This window comes from Plecotus auritus (assembly GCF_963455305.1).
Source record: "Plecotus auritus genome assembly, chromosome: 1".
NCBI lineage: Eukaryota > Metazoa > Chordata > Mammalia > Chiroptera > Vespertilionidae > Plecotus > Plecotus auritus.
The window spans coordinates 185,559,911-185,575,652 of NC_137770.1; the positions used below are offsets into that span (position 1 = coordinate 185,559,911).

The window sequence follows — 15,742 nt, forward strand, 5'->3', positions numbered from 1 at the left end:
GAAGTCCAAGGTCAGGGTTCCCACGTGGTCAGGTCCTACTAATGGCTCGCTTGCTGGCTTGTAGGCAGCTGTCGTTTTTGTTTTCACTTGGCCTTTCCTCTGTGCCTGGCAATGGAGAGAATAGCTTTCTCTCTTTTTATCTTATTATAAGGCCACTAAATCCTATCAATTTAGGACTCCACACTTAACACTTTACTTAATCTTAATTAACTCCTAAAAGCCCTATCCCATATACAGTCACATTGGGGGTAGGGCTTCAACATATGAATTTGGGGGTATACAATTCAATCCATAGCAGCATCCTTTATCTTTTAAGGCAAAGAGATATTCAAAGATTTAGATACCATATCATCAATACCCCATTGAAAGGAAACATTTGGGAAAGGATTCTAATCAAACCATAAATGAATCAGAAGAGTCTATATAATAAGATGAAAAGGAAAGCAAGGAGTAATGTGTAATAAATCTTAAACTACTAGTACATATAATCTATCTATATATATAATAGAGAAATATGCAAATTGTCCATTACAGCATCACGTCACCACCGGCTCAGCAGGCTGCATCCCCACCCTCTGTTCAGGCAGCTGCAAGGCCTGAGGTAGGATAGGATCAAATAGGAGGGAATAAGAAAGGAGAGGGAGAGGAAGGAAGGCCTGCATGCAGACAGGCCTAGAGGAGAAACAGAAATACAGAAAGGAAACAAGAAAAAGATGCAGGAACGGAAAAGGGAAGGAAACTCAGGGCTGCACACTCAGGGGAGCCTCACCCAGACGCGGGAGGAGGGCGGTGGCGGCCATTGGCGGGGAGGCTCCCACGGGTCCAGGACAGAGTGGAGGACAGTCCGAGGCCTTCTGGGCAGAGGTGCTCCTGCTTCCCAGCAGCAGAGCCCGGGCGTGCGGGCCTCAGCCACCCTCAATGGGCTGGGCGTCCTGGGCAGGGAATGGGAGCAGGATGGTGGCAGCGAGGCCGGGGAAGGGGGGATGGCAAACACCTGGCTGGGGCTGAGCCCTAGGCTGGGGGTTAACGTGCCTCCCCCCTCCCCCGCAATGGAAGCTTTAAGAAGGGAAGGAGGGAGGGAAGAACTTTATAAAGGAGTCAGTAGAGAGCAGAATTAAAGAAGGAAAGAGGATGTGTGAGTGAACGGTAGGAGCTGTAATGAAAATCAAGTATAGTTGTGTACTGGGGACAGATTTTAAAAGTAGGAGTCAGAAAAGAAAAAAGATAAATGATAGTGAATAATTAGGCAGGCAGATAGATCTATAGATATTAAAACAGTGGAAGTAAGTAGAGAAGAATGTATGGGAAAGGTAGGATGAGAGAGAAAGAGGGAGGGAAGAAAAGTTTTAAAGGGGAGCCAGTAGAGCTTAAAGGAGAATGGGAAGAAGGAAGAAATGGAGGAGGGAGCAAAGCAGGTCTGAGGGAGGAAGTGAAGAAAAAAATTAAGGTGGTAAGGAAGGGAAAGGGGAGGGAGGGCAGGGGTAAAGATAAAGGAAAGAAGAAATGTAGAGATGGAGGGAGGGTAGGAGAAAGATGGGAAGAAGGATGATGGAACAGTAGTAGGAAATAAGGAGGAAAGAAAAGTGTATAAATGATGAGTCAGTAGGAAAAAGTGTTACATAAAGGAGAGAGAAAAATTGTGTGAGAGGGAGAAGCCAATAAGGAAGTCAAATACAATTGTGTGTGAAGGGGATAAGATAAAAAAAAAAGTTAATAGGGGCGACCAGGCCAGCAGGGCAGTTAGGGGGATCAGGCAGGCAGGCAGAGTGGTTAGGGCAGGCAGGCAGGTGAGTGGTTAGGAGCCAGGGCTCCCAGATTGGAGAGGGTGCAGGTCAGGCTGAGGGACACCCCCATGCACAAATTTTGTGCACCAGGACTCTAGTCCTATGTAATAAAAGAGTAATATGCAAATTAACCATCACTCCGCTATACCCACAAGTCATGCCCACCAGCCAATCAGGAGCGAGTATGCAAATTAACCCAACCAAGATGGCTGCAGCCATGGAGTGAGCAGGAGGCTTGGGTTTCCCCAGCAATGGAGGAAGCCAAACTTTCCCCACACCCTGGCAGGCCCAGGTCTCCACTCCAGGCTACAAAGTTTCAATTGTAGAAGATAAATAAATCCCAGATACCAGGGCCTCTGGTTGATTCACTGGGGGGGTGGCCAGCCTGCAAACCACAACAGGCCCCTCGCCCAGGCTGCCACACATCCCAAGGGAACCCCCACCCTGATCCGGAACACCCTTCAGGGCAAACCAGCTGGCCCCCAACAGTGCACCAGGCCTCTATCCTATCTAATAAAAGAGTAATATGCAAAGTGACCATCACTCCAACACACAAGATGGCTGCCCCAATGTGGTCAAAGATGGCTGCCCCCATTTGGACACAAGATGGCTGCCACAAGATGGCCAGCAGGGGAGGGCAGTTGGGGAGTGACCAGGCTGGCAGAGGAGGGAAGTTGGGGGCAACTGGGCCTGCAGGGAAGGGCATTTGGGGAGGACCCAGGCCTGCAGGGGAGAGCAGTTGGGGGGAACCAGGCCTGCAGGGGAGGGCAGTTAGGGGCAAACAGGCTGGCAGGGGAGCAGTTAGGCATCAATCAGGCTGGCAGGGGAGTGTTTAGCGGGTGATCAGGCTGGCAGGCAAAAGCGGTTAGGGGCAGTCAGGAAGGCAGGCAGGCAAGCAGTTGGGATCGTGCCTAAACAGGCAGTCAGACATCCCTTAAGGGGTCCCAGATTGGAGAGGGTGCAGGCTGGGCTGAGGGACACACCCCCTGTGCATGAATTTCATGCACCGGGCCTCTAGTTTAGATATAAATAGACAATACCATGATTAAGGGTTTGCAAATATAAGCCATATTTAAGCTTTCATAAGAGAAGAAATACCTTTCAAAGGAAAACCAACTAATAAAAGAACTGAAGTCACTAAAAGTCCTCAACAAGCTCAACAAAATTCATGTAAGTTTCTACGGGAGAGAGAAAAGGAAAATAAAACATTTTAAAGATCTAATTTGATGTGTGAGTAGTCTTAAACTTGATAATTTCAAACGTTGTTTGGCTTATTCGATTTTTGTGTGAACACACTTTGTAAGACCAATACAAGATATAATTTACTATCAACATACAAAATACTATTTATATACCTCATTCCACATAGGCACCACTAGCCTATGCCCTTCACATTACCTCATAGCAGGGCAGAGGAGATTTTGTTATGTTATAAAGCAGTAGGGAATAATCACCCCATGTATAAACTAGTTCCTTCAGGTTTACCAAACAAAAAAATTCCTTCCTGGAAAGAACATTTCTTTTTCTCTCCAATTGTTGCCACTCCACATATACAACCCAGGACATTCTAATATTCTAATATTTAATAAATATTTGTCCCTCATTTGTTGAGTAAAATAAGAAAGAAGTTATTACTTCCAGATACAATGGTACATAGCTATAATTAAATTTAGTACCTCTTCCTCCAAGAAAAGTCCTGTGTTGGCTGACTTAGAAAATGAGGCACAAGTGTATCTTTCTACTTTAAATCTGAATTACCCAAATTGACTACAAGCTGACCCTTGAACAGCATGGGTTTGAACTGCTCGAGTTCACTTATATAAGGATTTTAAACATTTCTAAATCAGAAATAACACTATGCTCATGAGATCGATAATCAGCACTGATGCAATCATGGAACAGTCTAATAAAGGTCAAGTCTCAGTAAACATGTTGTCAGTTGCTAAGTCAATAAAATATGCTCTAAATTTGCCTGCCATCTTACAAACATGTTAAACTTTCTCAGAAGCTTAATGGTCTATAAAATCTGTTTTGTCATTTAATTATATTTAATGATTACATTATACATTATTGTTAAGGCAATCAAATCTCTAGTCAAATCTGAAACCATCATAAGTTGAAAACACATACTTCGAAACGTAATGTCCAGTACTTGTTACCTACCAAATGTGTTTTCATGCTATAAAAGTATGATTACCTTTTTATGATATCACAGTTAAAAAACACACCCTGAAAATATGAACTCTATACAGTTAATATTTTTGTATAATATTTTCATCTGGGATTTATATAAAATAATATCTATATTAATAAGTATCATTAGGAATTTATGGTAGTTTTATGAAAATAAAAAGTAAAATCTGGTTTTGTTTACAGGATGAATGAGTAATTTGCTTTATATTACACTAGGGGCCCACTACATGAATTCTTGCACTTTGAAAGGAACTGTGGGCTCTGAGGCTGCAGTGGGCATAGGGGTGGGTCTCGGCCCATCCTCTGCACCCCCTCCTGGCCCCTCCCCGCCAAGCCCCTAGTCCCCTGTCTGCCAGCAGCCCCGCTCCCGCTGCCACTGCTCCCACACACTTATGGCGCCAGCCCTGCTCACACCCGCTGATGACGTAGAGCGATCAGGACTGGTGTAGGACACCAATAGCAGGTGCAAGCGGCAGCTCTGGCACCAGCAGCAGGTGTGAGAACCAGGAGGGACCACGACACAAGGGAGCAAAGAATTTTCAGTAACCACCAGAGGTTTGCCCTGATGACAGTGACTGGCGCCCCGCCTTGGTCTGGTGCCTCTGCTCACCTGCTCCACCATCCCGCCAGCCAACGCCCACCATGTTCTGTGCTCTGCCACCTGCTGCTGGCTACCGCTATGTTCCACACGCACTCCCTGGTGGTCAGCGCATGTCATAGTGACCGGTTGTTGGGTTGTTCGGCTGTTCTGCCGTCTGGTCTATTTGCATATTAGGGTTTTATATACTGTATATAGATATTTGTAACTCTAGGTATAGTAGAGTTAAATCATATACTTTACAAAGTAAAATGTGGCTGTATCCTTCACAATTTTTCATAGATTTAACTGAAATGTCTAACTTTGGTTCAGTGATCTGTTTCTGAAATTATATCAAGTTTAATACATAATATAAAATGTGCTATTTTTCAGACTGTCAAATCCTTATTACTGCAGGATTACAAAATGGACAGTCAGATTGAATCACTAACCATGTATAAATAATAATAGTATTAATAAATAAATTGTTATAGGGCTTATAGCAAATAATCTTGCAAAGAAAACACACTTGTGGGGCAAATACTGTCACTTACCAGCTCTTCCTGAAGTTGGGAAATGAGTTCATCCTTCTCTTTCAGCTGCAGTTTCAACATTGAGCAGTCATCTTTCATTATGTCCTATAAAAACATCAAAGAGACAGCATAATAGGCTTAGCCCTTTCACTTTGCTCTTGATAAGGAAAGTCAGCTTCACACAGAGGGAGATAATTGCATCTGACTAATGAAAGTGAAATCTCCTCTACACTATGATAATTCATAACATTCTAAGTTGCAAAATAAGCTAATTCATCCAAAAATATTATGCTACAAATGACATACACCCCTGTGTTTTTCCTTATATCAGTCCTTTTCTTTGGATGTCCATTTGTCCATTTTGTTCCTGAAGACAGAAACCTAGAGGTCATCCTAAATTCTTCCACCCATTCCTGTGCATACGTATCAGTGTAATAAAAACGCCTACATTCTAAAAGAGACACTTTACCATTTGTTCCCTTGCTGTAAGTAAATATTAGTTCTCAAACCAATGGTCATGTTATAGTCTTTATCTTCAATGATTTCACTATAACATTTGTCCCTTTCACTAGCAATCTGTGGACATTTAATCTTTATACTCTACATGTATACTCAGCCACATCGATGGCATGTCTTACCTGTCTTCCAAGCTCCAACCCATGAATAAAACTACTTACTGAGCATATATTCATTGTCCTATATACATTTACACTCAATCTGTTGTAGGAATCCAGGGCAGGAGGAATAGGGAAACTGACGCAAAAGTTAAAACAAGACCAAACAATGTGGGCAATTTGCAGCCAGATGGTAACTAACGAACCATTATCTTCCCCAGCCAAGGACACAGAGCAAATGGTTTAAAAAACCTCCCTAAGGAGAGAATGCAGAAAGGGAGGGGGAAAGGGGAAAGGGAAAATGGGCCATTTTACTTCCTAAGCAGAGAAGCCAGCAGTCTCAGTGCTTGGCAAGATCAAGTTGCTAGGTGCTTCTCATGATTTTTGGGAAGGCCACAACTAAGTTAAAAAAAAAAGGGACCCTGAGACTTAACCTATACCAAACTATTCAACAAAAGAATTTTGGGACCTATACACAGGAGGGTGTGTAATGAATGCCACAGACCCCAACCAAACTTGCTCTTCAGATTAGCTGAGAGCCCGTCTGTGCTTCATAAGCCAGATGTATAGGTTTGCTTGCTTTGCTTTTGCTTTTTTCAATAAAGATGCATGCCTTAATTGTTTTAATAAATTGGCTTTTCACAATGCAGTCAAGGTCTTTCATATAAACTCATGTGTATGAAAAGACAATGATAAAGATTGGGGACAGCCCCCCTCTGCCACTAGCTCAGGGGGCTGTCCAGTGACACCTCTCTGGTGTTAGTGAGAGTTGCCTATAATAAATCTTTATTTCAACATCCTTTCCCTACATCAAAGCTTTACTTCTACTTATTTCTCCCAATATGTTTTCCAAAATGACCAGGAAGTCATCCTATGCTCTCAGTTCTTGTTCACTAGAAACCAAATCTGGTACTACACTCTTTTTTAATTTTTTTTATTTTTAATTGAATTGATTGGGATGCCATTGGTTAATAAAATTATATAGGTTTCAAGTGTGAAATTCTATAATGTCATTTATATATTATATTATGTGTTCACCGCCCCGTCAAGTCTCTTTCTATTACCATTTATTCCCCCTTTACATTCTTCTACCTCCCACCACCCTCTTTCAGTGTGGTAATCACCATACTGTTGTCTGTGACTATGAGTCTTGTTTGCTTTTTCTTTGTTAAATCCCCTCACTGTTTTCACCCAGCCCCCCAACACTCCTCCCACCTGATTGGTACCAAACTCTTTAATCTCTATTTCCTTGATGTTTCTTGGACATGAGTTAACTTTCTCTAGGTACTCATTGCTTCTTACCTGACTTACTGCATTAAGTCTCTAAACTGGTTCTCTATCACTTCCCCTATCTACCAGAAATATTTTTCTAAATGGGAATTAATTATATCACTTATTAATTTAACAGCAAATCACTTTCTCTTTCAGAGGAAAAAAAAGTCAAAACTCTTTGGCATAGCATAGTGCCTTTTCTTGTCTGCTATTGCTTGTATCTGGGGTTTCAAAGTTTTTCAGCTCCAACTTTACCACCTTGGCTCACCCACAGAACAGAAACGTAAAAATATTTCCTGTCTTGTTGCTTTACACATGCATGTCTCTAGATTACACTGTCATTGTCCCACTGCAACCCTTTGTCCTCCTCAAATTTCTCATGCTGGGAGAGGCATTTCTGAAAGGGTTAAAGGGAATAAAACAGGGCAGAGAAAAACTTACTGTGCTTAGCAGATATCTTGCAGAAAACTTGCAGCCCTGAGCACAGCATAGCTCAGATAACCAGACGACACCTGGCATGGGAGGAAACAAGGACGGACCAGACCCTATGTCAGCAGAGCGGCCTACAGCCAGCAAAAAATTAATAAAAACCCATCTCTCCCTGCTCTCTTCGCTGATGCCTTTCTCGGTCTCAGCCCACCTGCACCCAGGTGTTGGGAATAAAATCTCTTTTAATATATTATGGCCTCATGCCATAGGTGCGTGACCCCGGCTCACTCCAAACCTTTCATTTTCAAGCATTACTCCTTATTCTACTAGGGAGCTTTCCCTTGTTGGCTGACTTATGTATCCCTAGAGAGCAAGGACATGCTCCATACCATCTAAATCATAGATCATCCTATATAATAATCCTATATAATAAAGCGGTAGTATGCAAATTGACCCTCACACCCTCACATCACAAGACAGCCACCCCCACGTTGTCACAAGATGGCTGCCCCATGTCATCACAAGATGGCTGCCCCCATGTTGTCACAAGATAGCCACCCCCATGTCATCATAAGATGGCCATCCCCACATTGTCACAAGATGGCTGGCAGGGGAGGGCAGTTGGGGGGGACCAGGCCTGCAGGGGAGGACAGCTGGGGGTGAGGGGGCCGGCAGGGGAGCAGTTAGGCATCAATCAGGCCAGCAGGTAAGCAGTTAGGGGGCTATCAGGCAGCCAGGCAGGCGAGTGGTTAGGAGCCAGCAGTCCCGGATTGTGACAGGGATGCCCAACTGCCAGTTTAGGCCTGATCCCACAGTGATCCAGCCTAAACTGCCAATCAGACATCCCCTGAGGGCTCCCAGATTGGAGAGGTTGCAGGCTGGGCTGAGGGACAACCCCCAGTGCATGAATTTTGTGCACCAGGCCTCTAGTTTCATATAATACTAATACTTCAAGTGTTATTTGCTTGTGCCACAGCCTCACTGGACTAGTTCTCTCCCACCCCCACCATCTTAGTGGCTAGACTGCAGGCATAACTCCTTTGTTTTAATGAGCACCACTTTATTGAGCTGCACACACAGATGTTGTGTTTTTTACTAATTGAAGGCAACACTCTCCACCAGCAAAAAATATTACGGGTTTCTATTTTTCAATATTCACTTTATTGCATTGGCCTGGAACCAAACCTGCAATGTCTCTGAGGTATGCCTTTATTTCACCAAACATTATAACTGACAAACATAATACGCTCAAATCCACCTTTCCTTCTCATAAAATTACCAAACAAACAGTATTAACATTAGGAGAATTCTCACTTTTTCTGAATCTGTTAACCTTATCTGAGCTGACAACAAAGAAAACAGCTAATGGATTAAAGAAAATAGAATACTTGCTTATTCTGGTTCTCATGTTAATTTCTTCTTCACACGAAGCAATCTAGAACATATGTTTCAAATTTACTAATATCTCCTTCCATGTGCTATGTGCTGGAAACCAGCTTGACTGGGAGACGCTAATTATCTCTGTTCCTTTTCTTTTGTAATAGTTCTATTCCTTCCCTAAAATAGAGTTTTAGGGATACAGTTTATATTCATCATTTTTAACATTTGTATAGAGTCTAAATATTACATGTTACACTGTTAATGGCAAAAGGCTTAACTTGCTCCACAATGCAAAGAAATATTAGCAGGCTTATGAGGCACGTAAGAAAACCTTGATGTTTCTGAGAATAAGAGGGTCAAATCCTGGCTTCTTCAGTTAAGCAGCCCTGTGTCTCTGAACTTCTTTGAGCCCCATGGACATTTCTGTGGAGACTAGTGATAACACCAGGCTACAAATTATCTGACATAAACTAGTTTATATTCCCCAAATTTTTAATAACTAACTCCCTTCATACAATAAAATGCCACAGGTTGGGTTCTCCAGGAAACAAATACTTAGGTGAAGTTAAGGGTGCAAAATGTTCATTAGAGAGTAAATCCACATGAAAAGAAAAGGAGAAGAACCAGAACTGAGCAGAAGTTTAGTTGGGCCATGAGTCCTATCTCACAAATCCTCTGCCCATTGAAGGAGGGGCTCCATAGCCAACACTGCCGTTCAGAAGAACCCCAGGTTGAGGGAGAATGGGTGGCTCTTATACCACTTCCTCCAGTTCAGCCATTGGTTAGGCGAAATCTCAAGGGAACTAGATCTCAGCTTGTTACTTTACTCATTGTCTCAGATAAACTTGACTTCAGCTGAGGCAGGCCCTACAGGCACTAATAGCTAGATCAGTCAGCTAACCACAGGACTTGCAGCTGGGCAGTGAGTCCTTCACTGGAAGGGGATCTGAGCCTCAGCCTGGATCTACTACAATGGCTTTATGTTGATTAGTTATCAACATTTTTTCATATATTAATTTATATTTTGTTGATTAATTAGTTTAAAATGAAATATTTATCTATATTTTAGCTAATAAACATTGTAAAGAAACTTGGTCTTCCAAAAAATTTTCACTTCTCACAGTTCTGTGATTTCACTCCTGGGGAACTGTTTCAAGAAGCTCAGAAACTCACAGCTTTAAATCAGACAGGGGCTAACATATCGTTTGCATTTAATTATGGGATAACACATTAACTATCATATGTCATTAGAAGCCATTTTTAAAAACCTTATCTATTAATGTCTTTGAAAATAAATATTAGTTATCTAGCATTTGTTTTTAGTCAATATACTGTGGTATATATCTGTTCAATGCAAAAATGAAAGCCCTTCAGTAATTCTTACTCTGAGATGAAGGCGGGCAGCAATTTCCCTCCATATTCTCACTATATTTTCAAAATTCTAGGGCACATTTGGCAGGATAATATATTGAATTAGAAATCATATCGATGTGTAGAACTAACTGGATTTTAATATTCTTGGTTTTCAAAATAAGGACATTACATTAACATGAAGGCTAATGTAACCAATGTAACCTTGCATTTATTTCAATGGATATTATTCACAAATAGGGAAACCATAATTTAATAAATATAGCATCCTCTGTTTCATTGAAGGATAATTAATTTTTAGGGCTAAAATTCAATTACTTCCTAATTCAATAATTATTCATAAATATGGAACTCATAACATGGTAGATTGAAGATAGCTACAAATCCTATGATATTATTCCTACTGAAGGATGGAGTTTAATCCTTCTTTTTGGACCTGGGATGGTCTTAACTGACTTGCTTAACCAATAGAATACAACGCAAGTAACTCTGCATGACTTTCAGGGTTATATCAGAAAAGACCTTTCAGCTTCCACAGTGGGTCTCTGAGAATGCTTGCTCTCAGTTTATTCTCTTGCAGAAAGAACCCACCAGTCATGCTTCCCTTGACAGCGTTGTATGAGCTGCCAAAGGACACCCAGTATTAATTGCCAGCCGAGAGTCATCTTGCACATCCAACTCAGGTGATCAAAGCTCCTGCCAATATCTCACCATAACTACCTGAGTAGAATCATTTGCAAATTCCTGACTTATAAAAATTATGAAAATAAAAGTATAGTTTTAAGCTACTAAGTTATGGGATGATTGGTTATAGAGATTATCAGAACATATGGACAAACTTCAAATTATTAGAATTCGTGTAAATTGAGTCATTATAGTTTTATAAAAATGTATGGAGCTAATTTTAAAAATAAAATATGTTGTGATTTACTTATGATTTTGGTATTTAAGTTATGTTATATTTAGTGTAAATTTCAAGTAGATAATTTGATTCATAAAAAGAATATTTATGTTCTCATTATATAAACTACCAGAGATTCAGAAATACAAATATAAAAATTCCTTACAAATTATCTGATTTTCGTACTTTTATAAATTTGACAAGTTAAGAGCCAGATACCCATATATTTGGGAATTTTGTCCTGGAGCTGACTTCAGTCCCATTTATTCTATAATTTATTTTTGCCTGGAATTAGAATCACCTTTTTGTTTAAGACCAGTGTATAAACAGAAAGCAAGTACCATAAAATTAAAAATAAGTACAATCTGTAAATCACCTTGAAAGTGATCATATACTGAAATTAGAAATGCAGATTTTTAAAAAAATCAAATCATTTATAACTCACAAACCTCCCCATAGTTCCTCAGGTAAAATTATAAATATAACTCTTTGCTACAAGTTAGAAAAGCAAGTTAAAATTGGTATTGAGTCATCATGGCTCTCTATTTATAGACTTTTGTTCATCTCTCTGAAGGGCTTTACTTTATGACTTACATACTGTTCCCTTATTCTTATCAATGAAAAGGTCAAAGGATTAAATGGAAACAGGCAACTCTATCTGAGTAAACAATGACATAATGTTATGAACAAGTGGAAAAAAAGGAAAGAAAAAAATGGGAATATGGTAGTAGAGGACAGCAGGGCAGACTTTAGAGCGTACAAAAATGTTAATAAATTGACAGTATTCTGCAGCTCTACCTAAATAATGGACCTCATAATTCTTATGTTAACTTAGCTTTTAAGTAGCAGGCTATGTGCAACATAAACAGGACTATATGAGAAACTGCTTTTCAAATACTGAAAGCAAGGTCAATAAAAATAGGACCCTAATTTTTTATTATTTAGTATAAAACAATTAAAAATATATAAAGCATTTCAATACAATAATTGCTACATGATGCTATAACATTAAGTTTCTTTCCTTTTATTTTTTCTCCCTTTATTTTACTTTATTTTATTATATTCCATCACCATTTGTCCCCCAAGTACCCCTTTCCGCCTCCATCTATCCTCTCCTCCTGCATTAAATTAAATAAAAAGAGATTCTATATTCTAGATTTGACTATACATTTAAGAGATGTACTAACACTCCATTGATGTACACTGTGCCTTTTTCCCTAAATATCGTTTTCATAGAAATATAAAAATAAAAAAGGCATAATAGATGCTCAAAGTGTTCAAAGTGAGTATCTTAGCAATGTATTTTTTTGCTTGTAAATCAAATCAGAAAACATGACATTATCCCTCCTCACAGTATTATATTGGCTATGTTTTTTCAAGCAATTAAATACAAGATTGTTTGGATATCAGCATAATTTTTACAGCAAGTATTACTTTTTGAAATCTTAAGACTTCTTACTGATTTCCATCACTCAGAAGGTAATGACAACAATGTCATAATTGTATAAGAGCTTTCTAATTTATAAAACACTTTCATGTACAAAATTTCTTTTTTTGCTATCATAATATTTCTTGACCAATTTTTTTTAATCAAAATTATATAATTCTAGGCCAAGTAGGGCTTTAGGTATACAAATGAAGCAGAAAAGACAGTTGTAGCAAAAGTCAAGAAAAAGAAAACCATTAATAATACCAGGACCCTTAAGTTGTGTTCATTACTTAATGTATTCCTACATTTTTTTGAATACTTAAAAACATTAGCCTATACTTAGAAACTTGCTAAGATTTTAAAACAGTTCCAGGAGACCTTGAGCTTGTCATTCCAAGTTATTAGAGCCCTCTTAGATACCCTTTCTTGCATTAATAAGAAAAAATGGTGTTGCGTAACTCATGTAATGTAATGTACTACATCTTACTTATCTTTTTCTGTACAGTAAGAAAATAGCATGTTAACCTGTCATGATTCTTATAAAAATGTTTATTCAAAGTTTTCACTGTTCTTTTCTTTATTTCATACAGTTTAATTTGTGTAAATTAAATTTTAAAAGCAAACATCGGTATTTCATTTTCTAAAGTTTTTAAATGATGGTACATAATTTTTAGATATAAGGATATGAAACAAATTCCTCAGGGTCATAGGATGAGTTAGTAGGTATCACAGATTAGTTTCCTGATTTCTTAAACCCCTGGGTTTCATCGAAATCAATTATAAATCACACTGAAAACATAAATGGCTTTATAATCTCTTCAACAATGAGCTTCCCTCCAGAGAAAGTCAAAAGTGATAAAAGTAATATTAATTCATATTGTCCCATTAAACTTGCTTGATACAAAATTCACAGGGAAAGACATGTCCTTAAGAGGTTCTGAGATTTCCTGATACCAGCATTATTTTCTCTCACAGAAGATAGGCAAAATTATTACATTATACCTTATTTATTTTTATACCTTATTACTTAAACAAAGCAAGCAATTGTTTAAGTGATCCTTCCCACAATATATACTATATATGAAAAAATAAAATAAACTGGTTAAAAACACACTCTTAAAAGTTCCTGTTATGAAGGCATGTTTACTTGCTTTTCATGTTTTAAGTAAGAAATAGAGAGTATGAACTTAGTTTTTGGGAATAAAATATAATAAAAAACATCACACATATCCCACTCCCCATCCAGAAGTGTATAATTCAGTTGCTTTATTTTGTTTTGTTTAAAATGCTGTCTTGACCCTGGCAGAGGCCAGTTAGTTCCTCTTCTTGAACAGCTGATTAAATCCACATCCCAAACACTTCCCTATTGGGCCCTGCCCCTTCAGGCCCATTATGTACCACCAGCCCAGGTACTAAGCAACTCAGGACAGACTGTATGCCCCAGAGCTCTTGAAATTATTCAAATTAGTCAGTCCTCAGGGAGCCCCAGAGGAACCTATCTAATTACATCTTGCTAACCATTCATAAACTGCGCCCTATGGCTCTAGTTTGCTGTTATTCTGTCCTGCATGGCCCTGCCTTTCTGCCATCCTTCTGGGGCAAGAGCTGAGCCAGCTCTTGAGCCCGGAACATTTATGCCAATTCAGATGGAGGGAAGGAAAATGTGGGTAATATTGGGCACTGCTTGGCAATACATATGTATCTTTTGCATAATAAAGGGATAGTAAAGCCATTTTAGTTTTATGTTTTAATAAAGGAGAGTCAAAAACTCCAGAGGAGGACATCATAATATTAGCAGATCCTAAATATTTTGTAGTATCTTGTTTTATGGGGTGCTGCTGAATTGTGACATTGATGTGAAGAATGCAGAAATATGCTAAGTAATGCTTTAGGGGTGTTTATCAAGGATTCTAGCATAAATGTAGAATCGTGAAGATGGGATAAAGCAGAGAGCTCAACATTATGCTGTACAGGAATTATGGACAATGTGACTTAATTTAAGTAGTGGTTTTAGGCAGTCTGGGAGGTCAGCAAAATAAGCTGCAAAAAAAGCAAAGAACATTAGCTGAAGCTACAGATAACAGCTACAAAACACAAACCAGTGTCAGATATTAAGGAAAAAAGTAAAAGTTATGCTTTGTTCTGTTTAGAGCACCAATGGATAACAATGGCATACACAGTAGTATCTTCAAGTACTCATTATATGTACATTGTTAAGCAGGAGTCTTTAAAATGGCCTGCATATGAATTAGAAAAAAATAGATTTTTTAACTTATGAAGTACTAGTAGATATACTTTTGAATAGTTGCTTATATAGTGAATGCCTGCATACTGTGCCTGAATGCATAATTAACTTCCATCAAAAATCAAAATTTTGGCTTAAAGGTTATAGAAATTAAAGTTAAGAGTACTTCAAAGTTTCAGATTATAATTGAATGGCGTTAAACTATACTAAAAACTTTCATCTACTGTAGAAAAAAAACTACAAATCTAGCCATGTTTTTCATGTTGCCTCTTTCTGTTTCTCAATCTAGGCAGAGAAGACTTTATTGGAATCTTGGTTGTGTCACAACTTATCTGTGTGACCTTGAATAAATAAATTACTAATAGAGAAAATACAATTTACTGAAATAATCCCAAATACTTCACATACATGTCAGTGGCTAATCACCTTTACCAAGTATAAGTATTTCTCTCTTAACCTCATCCAGCTCGGCTGGAGAGCGGACAGGAATCCTGAGTAGGGGCGACGGGGAATTGAGAAAATGAAAGAGACACAGAGACAGTAGGAAAAACTGAGACCGGGTGGGGCAGCTGGCCCTCTGATAGAGAGACAGTGACCCAGAGCCGGTGCAGTGCGTTTATTTTATGTAGTATGATTCCAGGAAGTTTTACTAGAGTTAAGACAAAGGAATTATGTGAAATCATGGTTAAAGATCAAGCTATAATTCTTCATTCTTGTGGCTTCTATGTAGCTGTCACTCCTGGCTGAGCCCGGATAATTGTGTCTGTTCCTTGTGTCTGGCTGAACTTAAATAATGAAACCGACCCCCTGGCACCTGAGCTAAGGGTCAGGCTGACAACATACCTGCCTCTGGCACAGTATGTTTCCAGGATGTGGCTCTGCCAACACCACTGGACTCAGCTGACAATAATTAAAGAAATGCTTATGTGCCTTCCCAGAGGCTCTCTACAACCAGGGAAGTGTTACCACATTTTTCAGTGTTTTAAGAATGTTCCTATACTATCAAACTAAAAA

The 15,742-nt window shown here is 39.2% G+C and overlaps 1 protein-coding gene across 2 annotated transcripts in view; it reads right to left on the bottom strand.

Moving 5' to 3' along the window:
• The window catches only part of CCSER1 (coiled-coil serine rich protein 1), a 1,252,026-nt gene that overhangs the window by 638,594 nt on the left and 597,690 nt on the right, over positions 1-15,742 (bottom strand). For both annotated transcript variants that reach the window (XM_080677357.1, XM_080677358.1), the window contains exon 8: positions 5,109-5,192. In XM_080677357.1, the coding sequence (XP_080533483.1) occupies positions 5,109-5,192 (84 nt within the window). The remainder of the gene's footprint in view (positions 1-5,108; positions 5,193-15,742) is intronic.